This window comes from Danio rerio, chromosome 22 (assembly GCF_052040795.2).
Source record: "Danio rerio strain M-AB ecotype USA chromosome 22, GRCz13ab, whole genome shotgun sequence".
NCBI lineage: Eukaryota > Metazoa > Chordata > Actinopteri > Cypriniformes > Danionidae > Danio > Danio rerio.
The window spans coordinates 9,027,501-9,052,500 of NC_141042.1; the positions used below are offsets into that span (position 1 = coordinate 9,027,501).

Genomic DNA, 25,000 nt, shown 5'->3' on the forward strand with positions numbered 1-25,000 from the left:
GATTTTAATAGTCATGTTTGCTGTCAGGCAAACCCTTTATAAAAGGAGGAGGTTAAATGGAAAAAGATTCGACCCACTGAGCGTTTTAGATGTTACTGCCCTTTTCAAGCCTCATATACAAAAACGCAAATCCACTTTATGGCACAACTCAAACACTCGTCTGCTCCATCAAGCCTTTAGAAAAGCTGAGCGGAAAATGGACAAATTGCTTATTTCTTATGAGATGCTAACAGACAAAAATCAAACAAAAATCTGCCAAGGCTTCTTATTTCTCTGATCTAATTGTGAAAAATGAAATGAAAAGCCTTCACTGGATCACTCTATTCAGAATAATTTTCGCCCAATCTCTGTTTTTACTATTCTCTAAGATTTTAGGGAAAAAATGTATTTGATTAATTGCACTCTTTAAAAAAACAAAAAAAAAAGCAACTATCACTGAAATCTTTCAGTCTGGGCTCAAAATGGCTCATAACACTGAAACTGCCCTTCTCAGAGTACACAATGACATCCTTCTAGCCACTGACTCTGGCGATTCTGTGGTTCTGGTTCTTCTAGATCTGTCAGCAGCATTTGATACTGTTGACCACTCTATTCTGCTGTCCAGATTAGAGCCAGATGTTGGCTTGAAAGGCACAGTCCTTAAGGGGTTTAAGTCTTTTCTATCTGATAGAAAATGTTCAGTTAAATTAGGTAACTTCTCATCCTCATTTGCTCATCTCACTTGTGGTCTCCCTCAAGGCTCAGTCTTAGCTCCCTCATTATATAGCTGTTTTCATTATATATGCTTTCGCTAGGGGCCATTCTAAGAAGTCATGGGTGTCTTTCCATTTTTATGCTGATGACACCCAGATTTGCTATTAAGAGGAATGGCCCCTCGCTCTTAGTACCTTATTAAGGTGCTTAGATGAGATTATAATCTGGCTATCCCACAAGTTTTTAACATTACATTATGATAAAACAAAGGTGATTGTCTTCAGCCCTATACCGATAACGTTCAGGTCACATTCTGGGCTGCTTATCTGCCTTCAGATCCCCCATGTGTGACCCGAGTTAGTTGTTCTATTTATATTTCAGTTTCCACAGCGCAAGCTACTGTTTAAATGTTGTATTTCAGACATTTGTCCAGTTTTTGTCCTGCTCCTGTGTGTATAACTAGCTTCTTACACATCTCATCCAAAGCCCTCTGTTGTGTTTTGATATGATTCCTCAAAACCAGCTGGATTTACTTTAGCTTTGCGTTCTCCTCAGAATAATTGCACACCTTAGAATGTTCATCAGCCAAACAGAACCAAGCATTCAGCAGCCCCTTATATAATCTTCTTCATTTTGTACGGTGCATGATCAGTTTGTAGAGTGTAAAATAAAAATATAAATAGTCTTACCCCTTTTGGTTTACTTCGTTTGTAGAACGTTGGATCGGCGTAAGTTACCTCTTCATTGTGGGTCTGGACTGTTTGAAAAATGATGACAGATGTATTACAAAAAGCAAATCTTAAGCCATTTATACTGATGTATCAGCAGAATATAAATGACTTGCCTGGTTGCTCTGTTTTTCTGTTTTTCCTGTATAACCAAATCAGCATGCCTGCAGCTATAATCAACAGAGATCCAGCAGCAGCACCCGCAGAGATCTGCACTATCTGAGAGCCTGAAGCACCTTGTGAGTCTAATTTTGGAAAGAAATGTAGGAAAATAAATAAATTATTCTTTTAAAGTACAAATTAATCAAAACTCACATTGCTAGTTTTGTGGTGAACAATACATGTGCGTGTCTTTAAGAAAAACTATTGATTGCCATTTTAATCTTTAATTGAAATCTGAAAATGCGAACAACTGAAATAGATTTTAGTTAAATTCTCAGATTACTTCTGTCTGAGGTATTGGGGCGGGGCTAACATACTTAACCAGGCCTCTCCAACTGTCAGTTTTGACAGCGCTAAATGACAACAAACTGTAATGGTGAGGAGGAGGAGTTTGTTACTAAATTGGCCGTAGTGTATGAGTGTCTGTGAATGTGAGAGTGTATGGGTGTTTCCCAGTACTGGGTTGCAGCTGAAAGGGCACCTGCTGTGTAAAACATATGCCAGAATAGTTGGCAGTTCATTCCGCTGTGGCAACCCTTATTCCTGAAACCCGTTTACCGATGTTTCTAAATGAAATGCCTACTTTACTTCATCCAATCAGCTTGCAGTAAAAAACAAGCCACGCCCACTGTTATCTCATTTAAGTATTCCATTTCTTTAGGAGCTGCAACACAATATTAAAGAACGGTTGCAACTTCTGCTTCATGCAGACTTTATGGTCACACTTTACAATAAGGTTCATTAGTTAATGTTAATTAATGCATTTACTAACATGAACAAACAATGAACAATACATTTACTACAGTATTTGTTCATGCTAGTTAACGTTAGTTAATGAAAATACAGTAGTTCATTGTTAGTTCATGTTAACTCATGGTGCAGTAACTAATGTTAACAAGCATGGACTTGGATGTTAATAATGCATTAGTAAATGTTAAGTTAAGATTAATAAATGCTGTACAAGTGTTGTTCATGATTAGTTCATGTTAGTAAATGCATTAACTAATGAACCTTATTGTAAAGTGTTACCGGCTTTATTTCAAAGCACAATGAGTTCAATGAGTTTTTTTATTTATTTATTTATTTTTTACAAAATGTAAATTTACTCTTTACTTTTTTCAGACTTTTTGCAAACGCATTTAGTCTTAGCAAACTATTATTAGCTGAGAAAAAAATTATATATATATATATATATATATATATATATATATATATATATATATATATATATATGTGTGTGTGTGTGTGTGTGTGTGTGTGTGTGTGTGTGTGTGTGTGGCAAAGCGGTGGCGCAGTAGGTAGTGCTGTCGCCTCACAGCAAGAAGGTACTGGTACAAGCATCGGCTGGGTCAGTTGGCATTTCTGTGTAGAGTTTGTATGTTCTCCCTGCTCTGGTTTCCCTCACAGTCCAAAGACATGTGGTACAGGTGAATTGGGTAGGCTAAATTGTCCGTAGTGGATGAGTGTAAATGAGTGTGTATGGATGTTTCCCAGAGATGGGTTGCAGCTGGAAGGGCATCTGCTGCATAAAACATGTGCTGAATAAGTTGGTGGTTCATTCCGCTGTGGCGACCCCGTATTGATAAAGGAACTAAGTCGACAACAAAATGAATGAATATATATATATATATATGTGTGTGTGTGTGTATTCTCATTATTTATTAACACATCTATAGTTATGCGGCGTCACAGAGTTAAACCTCTTTCTTGACTCTTTCACATAGAAACAGCAATGCATGCAGTATTGCTGTATCACTTTGTTGCAGAGACGCTATTTGTTAAATGCCGGCAAAGTAAAACACAGAAACAGCTTGAAGCTTGAAGCATGAAGCAAAAATCACGAGTATGCCTGTGGTCTTGGAGGTATTATAAAGTTTATGATGGCAACATAGTCATAGCAAACTGTGAGATATGTAAACTTTTATATTTATGTATTTTAAGTTAAGGTGCTGTTCAGGGCCGGAGTGGGACTCCTTTTCAGCCCTGGAGTTTCAAGCCTCAGACCGGCCCACCTTAGTTCACGACTGACTATATTAAAATAAGGACATTTACAATTCAGTTTCTAATTACACTGTCACGTCTTTTTTTGAGAAAACAGCTGCTTTAGAACTTCAAATATTCAACAACCCTAACAGTATTATATGTCTTAACAATAAAAATGGAAAAAAATAAATAAATACTCAGACGGGGATCAAACCCAGATCCGCAGTGTTGTAATCTAACGTGCTAACCACTGAACCACAACAGCTGTGTAGCAAAAGGTGCCTCGTCTAAGTTATATCATCATTAACCAAGCTGCGAGAAAATAAAAGAGCAGAGCTGCGGTAAAATATATATATATATATATACACACACACACACACACACACACACAGTTTTTATGCAAAAGTTTGGCCTTTCCTATAATTTCATAATTACAAGCCATAGCCTGCTGGCTTTTCAAATCAGCAAATTCATTTGGATATATTTTATACCCTAGAGCAGTCGTTCTCAAACTTTTTTCATCAAGTACCACCTCAGAAAAAAATTGTCAGTCCAAGTGCCACCAAAAGGAGCAGTATTGAAATACAATAGCGTAGTAGGCCCAGTAAAACAGCTACAACTCTGTACAGTTACAAAATGTGGCAGATTACCTCAGCAATATAGGCTATATGTCATATCTGGCATATTATATACATCATTTTTCATACATTTTTAAATGTGTGTAGCATGTACATGACATATTTCATTCCTCCGCGTACCACTAGAAAAAAGCCTGCGTCTCAAGTTCAGTCAGGTTTGATTGGTGCCGCGCATGAATGGCCCTTTTAAGATCAATCCATAGATTTTTGATTATGTTCAAGTCTGGGGACTGGGATGGCCATTCTAGAACATAGTATCAAGTCTGAGCATGAATTATGTACATGTGATTTTTATTTATTTATTATTTTTTAAAAATAAATTTGCAAAAATTAAAAAAAAAAAATTAGTTCACATTGTCATTATGGGGTATTGTGTGTAGAATTTTGAAGAAATAAATAAATTTGATCCATTTTGGAAAAAGGCTGTAACATAAAAAAATGTGGAAAGTGCGAAGCACTATAAATACTTTCTGGATGCACTGTAGATATATAATCTGTTACTGGATTTACTGTGCAAATGATACGTGATTGATACGCAATGTCAAGCTCACAATCCATTCGCAAAATCATAATGCAAACCGAGTGTCATTACCTGTAGCACTTGCATTTGATGAAGGACTTTGACTAGAGATGGTAGAGGTGGATGGATGAGCTGGAGTATGCCAGGAATGTAAATGAAAGAAAAGTAGGTAAGAGACATGCTTTATTAGTCAGAGCTGTTATATGCTGAATGAGAGCTTGGCCAGTGTTGCCAGATGTAGCTGACTGATTCCAGCCCTAAAACCCGCTGATAACCAAAAAGCAGCGCCCAAAATCTGGAGACTATAATATGTTGTGTTCTTGGAAGATCACAACTGTTGTAAGCATTTGTATATGAAGAGCGAGGTATAGCATCTTTTCGGGAGGTCATAACAGGTTTATAAGTGAAGACCGGGGCTGGCGGGCACGCTGTTGCAAAACCATCCAAATTTTCACTACCCGATTATGTCATTTTTTTACCTGCAAAATCAAATTCAAAATCGCCCAATCTGGCAACACTGACAAAGTCTCTTTTTTAATTATGACAGCTTGGCTAGAAAGTGAGATTGACGAAAGCTGGTTTTGAGAGATTATGTCATCCACTGTCATAATAATGAACCATTTCTCCTATATACCTCCTTATAATTTTAAAATACAGCATTTTGTGTTGAATTTAAATGGGCGTAATACATTTTTCTGTGCATCTCACACGTAAGATCTACTGCGTAATATTGTGTAGAATAGTACATTCTAGATAGCATTTGACTGGATTAAATATCTAATCAAAATCTGCCATGCAGAGTGATGTCATCACAATTGTTTATCCATATTGACAGAACTGAAAGACTGTCCTTTAAAAAAATGGGTTAGGGTTAGGGTTAAAATTTCTAAATGACAATGTTGTCATTGGTTTGGAACACACTTCATGTTAGCAATAAAAAAACGCATTCATAATAAAGCAAAACTAATAATGGTTTCTTGAAGTTTGTAAAATGTAACCACACTTAAGACTGTAAGTATATTCTAATTTCTGTAAAATATATCACTCATTAATTTCCATCTGGGTAAATAGAGGGCATGAATGAGGTTTCTCTGAGAGCAGTTTGTGCCCTTGGAGTCAAGAATGAGTTCTTGGAGTCAAGAATGTTTAAAAAAAAAAAAAAACTTACAATAAACTATTTTTGTTCTATGATATTTGTGTATATCCTTTTCATCTTGCACTGAATGTACTATGATGTAGACTGAACTGTCTTTCTTGTAATGAGGTGGTGGATTATTAAAATGATGATAATTATGAATATTCAGAGGTCAGGAGAAATGACACTAATTCTCTACTCACCATTAACAGTAACATTGAATGTCTTTGTTGCCTCCTCATTCTTAATCATAGCTCTAAATGTATATACTCCAGAGTCTGTGGTTCTGGTGTTTGTGATGGTCAGAGATCCAGTCTGATTATCCAGCTTCAGTGTGTTTGTGAATCTCTCATCTTTATATGTAGTAATGTCTCCAGTCACTTTAGCAATGCGAGTGTTGTTGAACTTCCACGCAAACCCTTCATTTTTCTCTATTTGAAGATCAATGTGTAGAGTGACAGAATCTCCCTCCATTACTGACACTTCAACACCAAACACACCTGCAGAAACAAACACAAAACTTTATTTAACACAAGATGGCTTGTAAATAAGTTTTTACTTTTACATAACTGTTTAAAGTGTTACTAATCTAAACATCAAAACTGGGTTTGAGTATATGGCTTTTGAATATTACAAAAGAAAGTTCAATGTAAATAATTCAATGGAAGACAGTGTTGTTTAAATAGAAATGGGCATAAAGTTATTCAACATACCCCAAAATAAAGAACAGAATTCAAAGGGCTGAGAACATGTTTATCTGGAAATATATATATAAATTGTACATACCAACCAGGTCACATAAGCACACACTAAAGAAAATCCACGTGGAAATCATTTTCATCTGGAGAACCCTTTAAATGGTTTAAATTCATACAGTCCGAACTAAACAATTTAATTGTGACATTACCAAAAGCAGATCTCCTAGAAATGGCTGTATCTAAGCTGTCTTTAGTTAACAGGAGGAGAAGAGGTGTGGTTAAGTGTAGGGGTGTGTGCTTGTGACTGTCAATTCATGAGACTTTTTAAAGCAAGTGTTTATTAATCTTTTATGCTGGCTTAACAATTTGTAAGTATTCATTTTTTATAACTTGCATTAACTGGCCGTTTATGTACCAATTTAAAGCCCCACAAGTCTTGTTTGGATGATTTAAATATTAATGGCAGGGGTGGCACAGTGACTCAGAGCTGCCTCACAGAAACAAGATCCCTGGTTTGATTTCTGATTTATAAGGTGATTTGAAAGTTTTTTTGTTTGTTTATTTGTTTTATTTTTGTTTGTCACAGTTCTGCCTCTTTGGTTGTGTAGGTTTTAGTGTTTTGGCAGAGCTGTGACACTGCTCTGTACTTGTCTTGATTCCTTAGGCACAGTCCCAAATGGTCAATGTGTTTTAGCAGTCAATGCAATTCTTGTTGTATGCATGTGTTCATTAAGTTTACAAGAAGTGTGTATGTTTGATGCACACTTCCACCTAGCCCATATTGAGTTCTAACAGTCAAAACACCAACAAAAGTGTGGATTTGAAGAAAGACTGCAATTGTGCAGAATGGGATTTGAGACTCTGCCTTCATTAATCAACTTCCAGAAGTGTTCTACATAAAAGGATTCAGATGATAAACTTAATTATTAAAGTACCTAGTATTTGCTTCCTGATGTACCCTTTAAGTGTGTAAAAAGCTGTTTAAAATTTGGCTTTATGTTAGTGTGTCATACATTTTGGTCTTGTTTATTCTTGACTTAGTGTCTTTTGTCACAGTTGAAGTGTTCTATTCGCGTTCTCTCAGGTCATGCACTTTCAAGTGTTTGTCTTTTAAACTTAAGCATGCTCTCTTGTCCGTGTCTTACAGCCATTTGGGCGCAGCATGCTGTTTGATCTTGTTGCTTTTTTGAGTTTGGCACTAGTGATGGTCAGTTCTTGAATGAATCAAATTTTGTTGGGGTCTATTGTCAAGCCTCATCCATCTTGTTATTGATTAAATTAGTCCACCTGCTGTTAATTTTTGGGTAGCTCATCCTGTGTTCTCTGTTCATTGCTGATCCGTCAACGTTCATTTCCTTGCCAGACACCCCAGTGAAGTGAATTTGTTTGTTTGTCTGTGTTCCTCTTTGCAGAAGTTATTGTTGCTTTTCTTTTCTTCATTCATTTTCTTTTCTGCTTAGTCCCTTTATTATTCTGGGGTTGCCTCAGCGGAATGAACCGCCAACTTATCCAGCATATGTTTTACACTGCAAATGCTCTTCCAGCTGCAACCCATCACTGGGAAACACCCATACGCTCTCATTCACATTCATACACTACAGACAATTTGTAGCTTACCAAATTCACCTGTACCGCATGTCTTTGGACTGTGGGGGAAACCAGAGCACCCGGAGGAAACCCACGCGAACACAGGAAGAACTTGCAAACTCCACACAGAAATGCCAACTGACAAAGCCGGGGCTCAAACCAGCAGAATTCTTGCTGTGAAGCAATGGTGCCTCCCACTGCACCACCACGGCGCCTTTCCTTTTCTTTGTTCATTAAATTGAATCATTGCTTTTTATTTTATTTGGCGCTGGTGTATGTACATATCTGATGTTGTTATATTTTCTATACTCATTCATTATAATTATTCTTTAAAATTAATGTTTTTACTTTTCATCATGTTCATATACCTATATTTGCAAGATTATTCAATTATTAAAAAAGATTCCTCTTGTATCTGCTTTCCTGACATAAAATGCTTTTCTGTAATTTGACATGAAATATGGTATTTGTATGTCTTTAAATTTGTGTTATTTGTAAAACACAACCATTCATTCATTCATTTTCTTGTCGGCTTAGTCCCTTTATTAATCCGGGGTCGCCACGGCGGAATGAACCACCTACTTATCCAGCAAGTTTTTATGCAGCGGATGCCCTTCCAGCCGCAACCCATCTCTGGGAAACACACACACACACACACACACACACTACGGACAATTTAGCATACCCAAATTCACCTGTACCGCATGTCTTTGGACTGTGGGGGAAACCGGAGCACCCGGAGGAGACCTACGCGAAGGCAGGGAGAACATTCAAACTCCACACAGAAATGCCAACTGAGCCGAGGTTCGAACCAGCAACCGTCTTGCTGTAAGGCGACAGCACTACCTACTGCGCCACTGCCTCACCCACAGCCACATATATTGTTGAAATTATAGTTTTAATTGTAACAAAAACAACCAATGAAAAATACAGCACATCAGAAAAAAATGGACAAGCATACAATTTATTTCAAATTCAAATGTACAGGCACTCTACAACGTTTAAGCTTATTAAAACTTTTATTTACAATACTTTGCTCTTAGTCAGATTATGTATGTCATGTTCAAGCACAACAAAGGCATTAAGCAAATTAAAAAGCCAAGATAGAAAACTGGTATTCTAATGGATTGAACCACATTTTTCAAGTTTAAATAAATTTATTTTGTCTAAAATTATTCTTAAAACTACACTTTTGACAAACAAACAATATTACTGCAAAATGCATTCTGACATGTATTAAATGTACCTTTATCTTAATTATTTGTTCCTAACATTTTAAGAGAAATAAACAAATAGTAAAAATAGTTTATTAGTTAACAGGAATAGTTTATTCCTGTTTTAGAATTTCTGATCCATCGTTGAGGGACTGAAGTCTTTCTTATTCGGCTCTTCTGGATTTGATGTCATAAACCAGTACAATGAAAGCGGCCACAGCAGCCAGGCCCATCAGAGCAGTGACGACCAATCTGAGCAAAACTTCAGTGCTTCCACAATCATTATAAAGGGGGACTTCATCTGAAATATGGTTCAATATGACAATATACCTGAGCAAGACAGATTAAATAAATATAGTAAGTAAATATAGCTCAGTAAATATATTTTACTGTACCTGAACATATACGACAAAGAGCAGAAATGCAGAGGTGTTTGGTCTGGTTACTGATAGTGTTGTTGATCACACAGCTGTAAGTGTTTTTATCCTGATATTCCACCTCCAGAGGAAGAGAAGGACTGCTGAGATCAGACCAAGGTTATTTTGGTTAACAAAACTAAAATTATTGGTCAAAAAACATTTTCGTTGTCTGAAAAAAAATGTAAGTAAATAAAACTAACAACAGTCACTTTAAAAATCAAGCAAAAATAATACTTTTCTAAATTAATAAGCACTCATTCTGTGGCAGAAAATGTGGCCTGCTACAGCTGTTTAAAGAAACCCCAGTAGAGGCGCTATTACAACCAAACACATCAGTTAAGTGCAAAAAAATAAAAAACTTAATTAATGATGGGGTGGATTTCTGTCTTTAAATCCTTTCCAGCAAGGATTAACATTTTTTTCTCATTACTTTATTAATATGATTATTTGTCCCTATCTTTTTCTGTCAAAACTCTATTTTCAGGAGTTACCTAGCCAGGTCAAAGAGACCTCTCGAATGGCACTGCAGGGCCTGTTGACTGGAAACAACTGTTTCTATTGTTATTGCTATTTTTATGTGTTAATTCTGTCTAAAGTGATTTTTTTATGCTAGATAGACTTTGTGTAAGAATATAGCAGCCAAAATGTTGATTGTACCAGTTTTATAAGATAGCTGAGAGTACCCGAAACAGCTTTTAGTATGAAACAGATTGTTCTCTTATGTGTGTATGCTTTCGAGGGGTCAGCACTACAGGTCTGAGATCAGCCCTGAATAATCTGTGGGCAGCCTGTCCCAAGACTTGTCTCCATCTCTATCTGGACTCAGATATGACCCTGCATTTACGCATTTATTTGGAATTGTCTATCTTTGCTTTAACCCAGTGGTTCTCAAACTGTGGTACGTGTACCACTAGTGGTACGCAGGCTTCCTTCTAGTGGTACGCGGAGAAATGAAATATGTCATGTACATGCTACACACATTTCAAAATTTATTAAAAATTATGTATATAATATGCCATATATGACATATAGCCTATATTTCTGAGGTAATCTGCCACTTTTTTTAACTGTGCAGAGTTGTAGCTGCTTTACTGGGCCTACTACGCTACTGTATTTCAATACTGCTCATTTTGGTGGTACTTGGAGAGACAATTCTTTTCTGAGGTGGTACTTGATGAAAAAAGTTTGAGAACCACTGCTTTAACCAATCAGAACCGTTTACTTGAGTCAACACTATTTCTGGTTTTCTATAAGAGTATAGTTTCTTTGTTGTTGTATTGTAAATCAGAAGATTGGCCAGCGAGCTCTACGCCAGTGTAAACCCTTCTGCCATAAAAAAGCTAAATAATCTTCAATAAATTATAAGTCTATTAGTCTTATCAGTCCCCAACAATAAACATAAAATAAGTTCTATCTTTTATCTACCTGCCAAAAATGTAAACTAGACATGTTTACCCATTAATTTTTTAACATGAGGATGCTTTCTGAATTCATAACATTTTTTGAATTTTTATTCATTTAATTTGCATTTGTATGGTTTTTGTGATAAAAAAGTAAAATTGAAACTAAAAATATAAAAACTAAAAAGAAATGTGTTAACAAAACAAAAACTAAACTTAATCTAACAAGACAATTAATGAAATGAACTAAACATTAACTAAGTATAGCAAATTAAAAAAGCATTTAAAAATGCTAATTCTGTAATAACCTTTGATCAGACACACTGATGCTGGACAATACACTGTTTCCTTTGTACCAGGAGAGAGTCACACGATTCACATTCAACACCGAACACAGCAGTGAACATTTTAGGCTTGATGAATTTTCTGATGATGAAGAACATTTTGAAATGTCACTGGTAATGACCGGAACTGGAAGTGGAGCTGCAAAACATGAATGACAGACCAAAATAGTCACATTACTACCTTAAAGGCACTTTACTTTTTAGGTGCTAATACACATTTGGTAATAATATTATGGACTGGTTTGGAATAATGTGTATTTTTTGAAAAGGTACCACCATGGTGACAGTTTTTTTATACTGAAAATGGCATCAGCTCATTTTTATCCCCAAACCCAACCATACCCATTAACCTCTTACTGAAAATCTTTACATTTTACTAGCTTTCAGACAAACGTTATTCATTTATTGATTTTCCCTTGGCTTAGTCCTTTTATTCATCAGGGGTCGCCACAGTGGAATAAGACTTATCCAGCATATGTTTTACACAGCAGATGCCCTTCCAGCTTCAACCCAGTACTGGGAAACATATATACACACTTATTCACACACATACACTATGGCCAATTTAGCTTATTCAATTCACCTATACTGCATGTCTTTAGACAGTAGTGGAAACCGGAGCACCTGAGAAAATCCACACCAACATGGGAAGAACATGCAAACTCCACACAGAAATACTAACTCACCCAGCCTGGACTCAAATCAGCGACCTTCTTGCTGTGAAGCAACAGTGCTAACCACTTAGCCACCGTGTCGCCCCAAAATCATTTAATATTATTTAAACAATTATTTTACGTTCTGGGGATCCAATGCCATAAAAAAACTCAGGTTATATTTGTAGGCCTAAGTCTTCACAATGTAGCAAGTACATACATAATAAAATCCATGACAAAATCTTTAACCATTTTTATGAAAAACGTATATATTTTTAATGGAAAGTGTAATGTGAGGTCTCTACACAGTAGGCAAATTTGATGCCTTCTATGTTAAAAATGACTAAATTCTGAAGGGATATGCCCCAAACACGCCTTAAAAGCTACTGGTTTTAATGGTTAACAGTTTGTTATTAAATAACAATAAAAATTCTAGTTACTATTTTTGCCAATCTTTTTTGTCTCGATGGAGATGTACTTGCGTAATGCAGACTGAGGATGGCGCCATAATGTTAATAATAGGTTCTGATCGAACGCTCCAGTGCGTCTCGATGTATTGCAGTCTATATTTAAATTACACAATATACTCCTCCAATATACATCTGCTTCTGAAGAAATTAGAGGAAAAATACGTCCGTTTTCGGGAAAAAAAACCCTCATGTGCACCTTTCCCTTTGCTGTTAAATGTCTCACGAGGTTCACAATTTAGCACACATGAGCTTAAGCAGGGTTTTAGAGGTAAAAAAAAAACTGCATGGATAATAAATATGTAATTTGTTTACTTAAACTGTAAAACTAGGCCTGTATCATTTCAATAAGGCTACACCTCTTTTCGAAATATCTAATCATAAAAATGAATTTGTTTACTGATTAGGAAAGTAAGCTATTTAAAAGGCTTTGCTCACCATAAACAGTAACACTGAATGTCTTTGTTGTCTCCTCATCCTTAATGAAAGTTCTAAACGTATATACTCCAGAGTCTGGGCTCCTGGTGTTCATGATGGTCAGAGATCCAGTCTGATGATCCAGCTTCAGTCTGTTTGTGAACTGCCCATATTCAGTAGGAATGTCTCCAGTGACTTTAGCAATCTGAATATTGTTGAACTTCCACGAACACCCTTCTTTTTTCTCTATTTGAAGATCAATGTGTAGAGTGACAGAATCTCCCTCCTTTACTGAGACTTCAACACTAAACACATCTGCAGAACAATAAAGCCATTGAAATTAACTTAACAATCATTTGCCACGTTATTTTTGTATTAACCAGTACATTATTGCTTTGTGATTACAACTAAAACAATATTGTCATTTTAAAAATACCCTAATATTCACCATAGTCTTGTTACCCTATAATTTTGCTTTGTAATAATCAAACTATATTATTACAACTATTGTAATAATAATAATAATATACCCTAATGAAAATTACGTTAGCATACTTACCAACTAGACAACACAAAAAGAAAAAAGGAACAAAAATATATAGGCATAGGCCTAGCATTTTAAAACGTCCGAGAACTGAGAGCGATATTACTTTAAGGTCATTAACATGCTTACATTTTTTTTTTTTTTTGTATGTGTGAGTCTAACACAACGTTTTACACATAGATGCGAACTCCAGCAGTCACTTACAGTAATGAACGGAACTGACTTGAACAGCTCGCAGCAGGGCCAGAATCGCAGCCACAGGACGGAAGTGAAAGGCGGGGTTGATAAGAGTTGATCGACACTTTGACAGCGAAATAAACATGGCGGAGAACATCCGATTTCTGCAACGTTTTCGCTTTTAAAAATTGTTCAAAATTGTATTACATTTTTTGTGTGATGAGTATTTTGTTATAATACTGCTATTTATTATTTTTATTACAATATGGTTTTATTTGCAGGTTTTTAAAGCCTACAGAACAAATATTACTTTAAGCTACCAAGCAAACGAAAGTAGCATCAACAAAATTATCTTTGCCAAACCCATAAAAATCTCTCATACACCATGTCCTGTCTCAAATCTTTGTTTTCAGTTTCTCATTTTGGTAAGCTGAAAATTTTGCTAATCCTTTGCATTCAGCCAAAGTAGTGCACTTGGATCATGCCTGCATTGATGAACCATGCCCTTTGTGGTGGATTTACTGGCTTCAACTCTGGCCACCAGACCCATGAATTAACCTCAACCATCCTATTGGTTCTTTCCTAATAGACTTCCCTGTGATCTGTCAGCTGCAGAAATCTAGCTTGATTTTGGAAAAACAGCACATAGCCATATTGCTGCTAACTTGGCAAATTGCTGCTGCAGTAAACATCAGTGACAGAATGAGGAAAGCTATAGGGAAGAGTATATATATATATATATATATATATATATATATATATATATATATATATATATATATATATATATATATATATATATATGTATATATATATATATAAAGAAAAGTCAAGAGTTGACTTGAAGTCAAATCCTCAGAATGACTCTGGTCATTGGTCCTTTTCTTTGTTATAGATAAATTAGAAAAAAAGTTGAAAGTAAAATTTAACCTTAAACTTAAATTAAACACTTCTCCCCCTCTAAGAATTCTGACAGTCCAAACAATCAGGCCTCAAATACAGTTTTTTAGAAGGGTTTTCACCTTTATTGTATAGGACAGTAGAAAGCATTGACACTAAGGGTGTACTCACACTATGTACAGTTGCCTTGAACCGGGCCAAAGCATGCTTGTCCTCCTCCCGTCTACCCCGACGGCCGCCCTCACATTACATTCAGGCCTGGGCAAGCTTACGTCATCGATGCTGCGCTGTTCAGTTAGTGCTCTCGCTCAGCACAGTGGAGATTTCTTTATTGATATCGTTTAAGTTGTTTGATATGCAGTGGCACACAGTCAAATATTTCGCTGAACAGATCAGCCACTTTTGACGTTCATAAACAACCAGAAAGTCCTTGTGCTGCAGGAATTAGAAGGTTTGCTGAAGGTGCGCAGCTGTCGTGCAGTGAGGGGTTTGCATCTTGAATAAACTACAGCAGTTTGCGTACACTGAACATTAACAATGATTAATTAATCCATATGTAACAGTCCCTTAAAAGTCGCGTCTCGCTTTCAGTTTCAAGCTTTGGTGCGTTTGAAACTCACACTACAAGCGTACCGCACCAAAGCCCAAGTGAACCACACTCAGAGCCCGAGTGCCTGAGCCCGATTAAGCGCAATCACATTTCTCAAACGATTCGGGAAATGGGCCTGGGCAGGGTTCGGATAGCATAATGTGAGTAGGCTCTAAAGCATGGGGAGCAGAGAGAGGGGAAGAATCAGTATAGGACCGCGTGGCAGGAATAACTCAGGTCATCGTGAGCATGCATCTGTTGACGCACTAACCACTACACCACTGGTGCTGACTGGCCTCATATAAAGTTTATAGTTTGTTTACACATTAAATAAATTTTTAATTTTCATTTTACACTTAATAAACTTATCACTTTGATGTTTAGTAAACTTCTCTACTGTCTCAGCAAATATCACTTAATGTTTCAGTGTTTCAAAAAAAAAATTGGTGAAACAATATGGATATACTTTTGCACATATTAATCTACCTTTTTTTTTATAAGATTTGAATTTCAGTATGAAACTCTAACCCTAACCCTAACCCTTTTTTTTCATTAAGTTATCAACATTCCACATTAAAAAGGAAAAAAAATATTTACAGAAAAACACAAATAAACCAATAAAACAGTCAGAATTACACAGTAAACACCTAAATAGTGTGAATATGAAAAGGAATGTGAATAGTCTGACAGCCGGGTAATGACTTTAATACTAGTTTTAAACTCGCAAATAAAACACAATTACAGCAAAACGTAGAAATAATAGCATAGACTACATGCAAAGTCGTTGTTATATATCCAGACATGAATAAAAGTGACGATTTTTGATTATCTCTCATATGAATTCATTTACGCAAATAAAATTGAAACAAGATTATAAAACTGCAGCGCAAATAAACACACGCGTCTTTAATTTACCGCGAAACACCGAGTAGACGCGCACTACTATTTAAAGCACAGATAGCGTGACCGTCTCTCTCGGAACCGCAGATGACGTGACCGCATTAGTGTTTCGGTGTGAAAAATAGTTTGCCTTTAACATATTCTAAGTATACTAACATATTTAACATATTCTTAGTATATCTAAGTATATAACACTCTAGAATAGAATGACGTAACAGCCTCTTTAGCAGAAATCACGTGATTTGCAGTTGTTGGATAGGAGACCATTCTGCAACGTCACTACGTCGTACCTTTGCAGTATTAAGTCAGTTTGGTTGCAGCTAGAAAGGGCATCAGCATGAGGAACATTCGGTATCTTTTTTGGATCTTTCATCTCGTGAACGGTAAGCCATATAGGCTTTTTGTTTATATTAAGTTAACACTTTCAGTTTCAATTCAAGCCGGAAACAAAATGTTCATTTGATAATAGTTTTGAGTCCTTTTACATTTCATATCCTTCATAAGTATACATTGTTATATTGCTTTCTTATAAATAAAGGTTGTGATATAACACACCAGAACATGAGCGGGTAAGATCTTTGTGCATGCGTGTGTTTGGCTGAACACTAAATGGCGCTGACGGACTGTAACACTGGTCATTGCTCTCTTAAGTAAACAGATCACAGGATAAATTTATTTGTAATTGGCTATTTTTTTTTAAACTGGATTTTCTGTTAGTGTAACAGAAATGCTAAGTAAGCATCCTATGAAATTGCTGTAGCCTAAACTTAGCTTTCGGTTTGGGTGTGGCTCAAAAATATAACAGACACATCTCGCATCATTTATTCTGTCAGTCATGTTGCTGAATTCTATCAATAAAGATAATGTAAATTGTAACATTTTAAAATAATTTATGAGGGATGCATAGTTTAGATATGATAAAACACCATTAATGGAAAGAAAATAATGATTGTACCAATCAAATTAGAGCCTTTTTTAAAATAATATAACTAACTATATTCTAGAACTATTCTATTATTTGCTTGATTTTTAATATGCTTTACAAAATCGTTACATCACTTTTTATCCTTGTTCTGTTCGTCTTTGTAAAGCTGGTTTGACACAATTACATTAAAAAAGCTGATTTGAAAAAGGTTATTTGACTTGACTGTGTATAAAATCATATATATTGAATGAGTAGCAAAGTAATTATTATTTTTTGGTTACTATGGTTTAACCATGCTGTAACCTGGTTTAACGCTGCAGTAACTGTTTATGTTGTTGCCTTTTAGTAGTAACATGGGTAAAGGTTTGAATTAATGTGCTCATCAATTTTATATAATTATACTGTGCCAGCTCTAAAGTACTCAAATACTCAATACTTCAAATAAATCACAAATATAAGAGAAAAAAAAATACATTTTTCATTCTTAATAAGAATTAATGTGTAACTAATAAAAATTGTTTTATTTATAGTAACTGTGTTTATTAATTTATTGTTTCATTTGTATAAACAGACTCCAAAAAACATAGATTTTCAAATTAAATATTTGTTTAGTTCAGTTTTATGTCATTTTAATCTACCCTATCTATTTTGGTACCAGATTTATTTTTTAATTCTGTACTGTTATTATTTGAATTTATATTATTTATTTACATATTTATTTTCACATTTTTAACCATTTGTCTGTTCGCTTTTTATTTTTATTTTATTTTATGTATTTATTTACTTTATGTATTTTATTCTGTAGTTCAAACAAAACCCAATAAATATATTTAAAAAAAAAATACAATTTTGATTCCAAAGTTGGCTAGATTTACTGCTGTCTATAAAGTTCTTTATAAAGATTCTATATGTTCTATATTCTCTTTTTAGAACTCAGAATGAGAGAAGCTACAGGGAACAGTGTTAAAAAATCAAAAGTTGTGGGAGAGTTAAAAATGAAAACAAGTCAAATCCTCAGAATGAGTCAACTCGCCTACCAAACATTTTCCAGCTTAACATCTCTGCTTCTCCAATTTTAAATAAACCGCAAAAATGAAACAAAATTACACATTTTTCACTCATTATATGAATTAAGATTAAATTATTAATAATGGTTTTATTTTTTAGTAACAGTTTATTATCATATTGATTATCATCAGATTATAAAAAATAGCTCTTCAGATTAAGGATTTAATAAATTTTTATGTTGTTTTAATGTATCATCTCATTTTTGTTTTCTGAGATGGCTGATTTTACTGCTGATTAGATGAAAAGTGAAAAGTTTCTATATTTTTTGACATATTATATATAATATGAATGAAATAAAAACGTGGCCATTAGCTGTATTGTCTACTATTGCTATTTAAAAAGTGGACCCTGAAGATTGTCACTTTTATTACTAAGCAATGAATTTTGATCTTTAATTTCAGTTTTACAGAGTTGGCCAGACAGCAACCATTTTGAGGTGGCACAAAAATAGTAGTTTTTCAACATAAATGTGTGTTAGACTATAAATTATTTCATGGTTTTGGTGCCAATAATATAACTAAATAAAATTATATTGTATTTAAATAGGGTGATGGTAGCATGGATCAAATAATATTAACCTTCATTCTACCTTGTGGAGACATTTTTTGATCATTTACTCTCTAAAAACTTTTTTTTTTAATTCACAGGGGTTAAATGAAATTGTCGGGTTAAAATAAATTGGATTTTTTTAAAAATATATTTGTTCCCCTCCTTGAATATAAATTTAAAAAGACACACACATCAGCTAAAACTCCATTGTCAATGTCCAGTCAGCTCAGTATTTCAATAATTTATTCTCATAAATAAGACATGTAGGTAACTAGTAGATTTTTTTGTTGTTTAAACTGAGTTTTTAAATAACTCTGAGTCAGATTGTAAGATCACAATTAAACATTAAATATTAAACATTATATTAACTGTTAAAATGCATTAATTGCAACAGTTGTAACAGATTAAACTGAGAGGCTATTTTGAGAGAATCTTATGGAAGTAATTTCGATTCATTTTCATTTGTACTTTAACAGCTTAGAATCTGCACTTATTTTCTAGTTCCAATACACAGTGCTCACATTTACTTGTGCATAAAATTACAAACAGAGTAAATAAAAAGCTTTATTTGGAAATAATTAATTAATTCATTAATGTCCAGTGGTTGGACAATGAATCTGAAAGGTCTGGTTTTAGACCACAATAATTTCATAGTATAGGGTAGGGCCTCCTATAGCAGCAATTCATCTTGACAATGGCAGTTCTGCACAGTGGCCAGAGGGATGTTAAGGCATTCCTCTTGCAGAATAGTGGCCAGGTCATTACATGATGTTGATGGAGGAAAAATTTCCTGACTCGCTCCTCCAAAACGCGCCAAAATGTCTTAACAATATATGGATGTGGTGACTGTGCAGGCCGTGGGAGTTGTTCTTCTTAATTTTCGTGTTCATCAAACCACTTTCACCAGTCTTTTTCTGCTGTGTATTGGTGCATTATCATTCTGATTGTCATCCTGACCTTGGTAGTCCTTGGCAGTGACACGACTATCTAGCACAAGTATTGGGCCAAGGTAGTGGCATGATATTGCAGCCCAAACCATAGACGATCCACATCTGTGCTTCACTCAGGGCATGCAACGGTCTGGGTGGTGTGTTTCTTTTGGGCTTCTTTACACGGAAACTTTTTTTTTTTTTTTTTTTTGCTGGCAGCATTAAAACTGTCGTTTGGCATTGGCACAAGTGACCAAAGGTTTATTTATAGCAGCCTAGCCATATATATTGACTTTGTGAAGCTCCTGACGAATAGGCTGCACATTTAATTCAGCAGTAAGTTGGCCAGCTGTGCTTTTATGCTTTTGGATGCAATCCAGGTTAGCACTTTGGACATTTCTTTCAGAACGACTTGGGCCCAATCCCAATTCTATTTTTGTATCCCTACTCCTTGGCCCTAGAGACAGAGTGTGAAGGGGAAGGGCTTCAAAGTTTATCCTAAGAAATGGGACAGCACTACAGCACCTGTGCACATCATCATATGTCATTGCGATCTCTTGCTTCATATGAGATCAGACGATGGCCAATGCTGTAGTTATTCCAGTTGCTTTATTTTTTGGTATTCATCTTCAGGAAATCACTGAAGGCATGTATTATGTTACAATCTAATGTGGCAATAAGATCGTAACTGCACTGTGCATTTATACCCTGGCCTTATTTGTTTATCGTAAACACACAAAAAACTACATTAACAATATAGCAGACTCTGTAAAAAGCTCATTCCCAGCCACTAGACATTTCTGACAGAGTATTCAAGTGTCATTGTGTGTCAGAATGTTGTGAGACTGCTGTACAGGAGTTATTATTAAGGACAGATGGCAAAATTTAGCGGTTTTTATATTATTGTTTTTTAAAGCATTATGGTAAAACACAAATGCTATTATGAATGTATTAAAACGTTTGCTTGTTTGTTGTAAAAATTCGCAATAATGACAAAAAATACTAATTTGTGGACCTCCTTACCTTCGGGTGCAGTGATTCTGCTGTTGTGCCTGGTGTATTCTGTGAAGTTTTCTTACTCCTTGGTTTTGAGTGTAGTCCTGAAAAATATCTGTTTAAAGGTGTATTTACCCCTTCCCCTGTGCCCTACGCCTTCAAGTTAAAGATAATTGGGACAGTAAGGGTTAAGAGGTAGAATTGGGATGGGGCCTTGCTGTCTTGGTCATAGATACGCCAGTGAGACACGCACCAACAGTTTGTCTTTTTTTGAACTCTGATATGTCATCCATAATGTGGTGTGAATTACATTATTTTAGGCAAAACTGTGCTGTTACTCTGCTAATTAAACTTTCACACTCTGCTTACTGGTAAAATGTCAATGAAGATTAGCCACCAGGCTTCTCAAACTTAGCCATGAAACCTCCCAACACTAAATGTTTCACCAGTGTTTCAGTTTCATTGTCCAACCCCTGTAGTAAACAAATTAAGCAAAGATAAATACAATAGTGCAAAGATAACTTGAAATAAACAATGGCTTTCTGGGAAGTCTAACAACATTTAGGTACAGAACTAATCAGAAATCAAATAAAACTTAATATTCTTCATTGTATAATAATTCAAATAAATTTTATATTTAGCAAGGTAACATTAACAAATGTAGCTTTTTGTATTATTGCACATCCTGCATTGCGACTATTGCAGATGAGGACTATGTTATTGATGCTAAAATAATATTTGTATCCTTTTACAGACATAACTGAGATTAAACTTTTGTTTAATAATGCGCAGATCTCAGTTGCAAATGGTGGCCGAGAGCGCTTAATGCTCTGCTACTTTAGAAGACACCTGCACGGTGTCTCACAGGGAAAACATACTGGGTCACTACAACCTCCCGTATACAGTCAGGCATTGTGCTGGAACAGCGTAATATAGAAAGACAAGTGGGAAAAACGGTTGATCAATCAGTTAAAAAAAAAAAACGCACTCACATTTCTTTAAGAAAATGGCTGATCTTTCATTTCATTAGACCCTTATTAATCAGCTTGGATCATGTAGAGCCATTTGAAGGTGCATTAAATCTGCAATATGGACCTTTAACCCTTCATCTGTTTCTTCACACAGGTGCATGTGCTCCATTTGTGAGTACATCTGAGCTTCTGTATATTAGTCATTACATTTAATCTTTAAATGATGATATTAAATAAGAAACTGTTGCTTCCTTTTACAATCTTTTTTTATAAATTTTTACTTTTATCACTTGTGTCATTTTGAGTTTACACATCCTGTTAGAAAGCACATATCTGACATTGTTAAATGTAATGATTAAATTGATCATTGATTTAAATAATGGTCAATCACAAGATTTTGTCTAAATTGGCATTCATACATGCAATAACTTATAAGTGATGAACATATCACACATGTCTTAAGTAAGATTCCTGTACTTCACCATAGTCGTCATTACCTTGATTACAACTTTCATCCATTAATCTTTGCTAGTAACATTGCATTTTCCTGCTGAGAGATGTGGTTTATGTATCATGTTGTGTGTTTTCAGCTGCTGTATTGACTTGGAAAACATATGAGAGAAGTGATGTTTTTAAAATCTACCATATTAACTGTAAAATTACAGGAATCTATTTAAAACTAATTTGAAGTTTTGAGATGCATGAGATGTGCAAATTAAGAAAAACTAATAAATGAATCATATTTTCCTTATTTATATAAATATGCAAATTGCTGTTTTTTAAAGAAAACATTTCATTCTTCACTACAAAACAATGCCAGGGTTTTACTTATATTTATTTATTTTTTCATTAGGTGTGTCTGGTGTTGAGGAACTAAAGTTGATGGTGGGAGATTCAGTTACTTTAAATAGTGCTGAAACATCCAGCAAAGAAACAATACAGTGGCTGTTTGGGACGAAACGTATAGCTGAAATCAGAGAATCCAGAGATCCGCAATACTATGATGAGCGCTTCAAAGACCAACTGGAGCTGGACAAGAAGACCGGATCTCTGACCATCAAGAACATCAACACTTATCACAGTGGACAATATAGACAAAATATTGCAGACATAAATCGCATAAACATAGCGATACAGGTCAGAGGTTAGTAACTTGACTCTCATTATGTAATAATTGGAATGCGATCAGGATTAATTGTCTGAAACGGTATTCATGGTGTGCAGTTATTAATAGTTTTACCCATAAAGTGATATTTCAGCAAAAGAAAATGATTACAAATTGCAAAAAATTGAGAAAAAAATTACAAATGTTTTTTTTTTTTTTTTAATGAATTAATTAGGACAGCAGTTACCAGCATAATTTGAAGAATATGTCTGTTAACAGAACTATCAGACATCCCAACTTGGGCAAAGTCCAGGAGGGTGCGAGGGAGGTGTGTTACATATGCAGAAGTTATATGAAGAGCATTTATTTGAGCATTTTCATCAATCCGAATGGACAACACTTGTAGTGTTTCACTGTAGTTCCAATAACAGCAGCACTGGAGCTACATGATCAAACCAGATGATCATGTTCTCTATCAAAAACAATATCACTTACCTATTAGTAGTAACCCTGACACATTTATTTTCTCATTTACTTTGTCTTAAAACACTCTTTATTTGCACTGTTTCTTTCCAGTGTTTGGCTCTGGTGTAAGTTGTATCAGAATGATATATATTATTCATATATAGAATCATGTATATTATTAACATAAGAGTGTACTTGTATACAATTTTTATATATAAAAAAATGAAATAAGCAGATCAGTGAACTAATTTAAACTGCAACAAGCAAACCCCATGCAGAAAATGGCACCCTGAAATGTCTCAAGCAAATATCAGATAAACTGTAGTCACACTAGATTTCAGTCATGGCCAATTTCTATGTATAACGAGTTATTATATTACCTTTAAATCTATAGAAGTAGTACGTCTTCGTCATACAGTTTTTTTCTCTCTCTCTGATGAACCACTATCAATTTGAATGAATGAAATTAGCAAAAGACGCATGAACATAATACCGCCATCTAGTGGCAGTTTTTTAAGCAAACATTTTTTTACATTAATCAATAAATTAAAACACAATAATAATAATAATAATAATAATAATAATAATAACAACGTAAAATAAATTTCTAAAAAAGTATATACAAGTATCAACATTTACTTAATTTTAAACGGAGAGAAGCAGGGCTGTTGTAGTCTATATGTTTATATGTAGTCTGTATGTTTATGTGTAATATTCTACAAATCAAAGTAGGCTACTATTTTCTAAAATGCTTTTTGTAAATGCCTATGTAAATAAAGTATTTTTGGGCTAACACTTGGTTCAGTTTGAATATACATATAATGAAATTGGGTCAGCCCCATACATAGCAAAAGAAATAATAATAATAATAATAATAATAATTAGACTGGTATATCCATTGAAACCTTTCAAAATCCTATAACATATTAATCAGTTAAATACATTTTTATATCACAATTTTTACCCCATATATCGTATACAACAAGTATATTATATGAAAATATTACAGTTGTAAATCATTTTAAGCTTAGTCTGTTTTAAATCAATCCTGTTTGTTCTCTATGTGTGTCTCTTGTTGATAAAGTAGGTGTGACGAATGTGTCAGTGATGATGGGAGATACAGTCACTCTACACACTGGTGTTACTCTGAAAGATACTGTGAAGTGGACGTTTGAAAATAAAGACTTAACCTGTTAACAGCCGGCCCCTATTAGTTGGGCTCAAACCCACATCTGACACACACAAACTAAAGCAGTTACTGTTTTTTAACCCTTTAGGCTACAGACATAACAAAGATATCTTAAGAAAGATGATATTGTGGGTTTGATGTTCAAACATTATAAATTATGATTATAAATTATATTACCATTTAAAAACTCAAAGAAAAAAGCTTAAAATGTTAAAAAGCTCTTGTTGTTAAATTTGTATAATATATATATCTTAAAATAAATATACGCAACTGTACCAAAAGAACTTGAAAATGCAATTAAGTCAAAACCACAAGATCACACTCGCAATAACTGAAATCTGAAGTCAAAGACAGTAAAAATGAGCTCCCTGTAATATTTTTCTCAGTGTAAGAAAATTACATATTGGGACACTTTAAAAGGCCATTTGTTAATAATAAGAGGTGAACCACACTATAATACTGTTTATAATTAGACACAATCTCTGGAGATGCAGTTTATGGATGCTGTTTTTTATTTTTGTTTTAAAATGGTCAACCAAACTAATATCATAATAGTTTAATTGGAGAAGTTTATGTCAATCGCTGGCATTTACTCTTGCTTTTCTGTTCTCTGTTTATTTTTAAAACATGACCCA

The 25,000-nt window shown here is 34.6% G+C and overlaps 4 protein-coding genes across 12 annotated transcripts in view; 1 reads left to right on the forward strand and 3 right to left on the reverse strand.

The window, feature by feature from the left end:
* Nucleotides 1–6,809, reverse strand: part of LOC147838400 (uncharacterized) — a 10,036-nt gene extending 3,227 nt beyond the window's left edge. The window contains exons 1-5 of one of the 2 annotated variants that reach the window (XM_087303877.1): nucleotides 6,646–6,798; nucleotides 6,063–6,359; nucleotides 4,797–4,856; nucleotides 1,538–1,657; nucleotides 1,383–1,450 (exon numbers count right to left, since the gene is read on the reverse strand). In XM_087303877.1, coding sequence (XP_087160003.1) covers nucleotides 1,383–1,450; nucleotides 1,538–1,657; nucleotides 4,797–4,856; nucleotides 6,063–6,359; nucleotides 6,646–6,700 — 600 coding nt within the window. In that variant the 5' untranslated portion in view covers nucleotides 6,701–6,798. Of the gene's footprint in view, nucleotides 1–1,382; nucleotides 1,451–1,537; nucleotides 1,667–4,796; nucleotides 4,857–6,062; nucleotides 6,360–6,645 lie in introns of both variants that reach the window. The other variant, XM_087303876.1, reaches the window with a different exon arrangement.
* LOC147838394 (uncharacterized) overlaps nucleotides 1–25,000 on the reverse strand; it is a 900,722-nt gene that overhangs the window by 175,667 nt on the left and 700,055 nt on the right. The window lies entirely within an intron of this gene.
* Nucleotides 9,095–14,321, reverse strand: LOC100331045 (uncharacterized). 4 transcript variants are annotated; one of them, XM_087303796.1, is made up of 5 exons: nucleotides 13,807–14,321; nucleotides 13,080–13,373; nucleotides 11,486–11,660; nucleotides 9,754–9,875; nucleotides 9,095–9,659 (listed from the first exon to the last, which is right to left on the reverse strand). In XM_087303796.1, the coding sequence occupies exons 1-5, from the start codon at nucleotides 13,934–13,936 to the stop codon at nucleotides 9,523–9,525; spliced, it is 858 nt and encodes a 285-aa protein (XP_087159922.1). In that variant the 5' UTR covers nucleotides 13,937–14,321; the 3' UTR covers nucleotides 9,095–9,522. The 4 variants fall into 4 exon arrangements, with proteins under 4 accessions (XP_087159922.1, XP_087159921.1, XP_087159924.1 ...); XM_087303795.1 differs by having other exon boundaries at nucleotides 9,754–9,878; XM_087303798.1 differs by having other exon boundaries at nucleotides 13,618–13,864.
* The window catches only part of si:ch211-213a13.1, a 15,796-nt gene continuing 7,245 nt past the window's right edge, over nucleotides 16,450–25,000 (forward strand). For 3 of the 5 annotated variants that reach the window (XR_015521550.1, XR_015521551.1, XM_087303685.1), the window contains exons 1-2: nucleotides 16,450–16,551; nucleotides 22,460–22,750. Coding sequence is in view for 3 of the 5 variants with exons in the window: in XM_087303685.1 (XP_087159811.1) it covers nucleotides 16,506–16,551; nucleotides 22,460–22,750 (337 nt within the window). In the remaining 2 variants the exon portion in view is untranslated. Of the gene's footprint in view, nucleotides 16,552–22,459; nucleotides 22,751–24,260; nucleotides 24,362–25,000 lie in introns of all 5 variants that reach the window. The other 2 variants (XM_087303683.1, XM_087303684.1) reach the window with 2 other exon arrangements.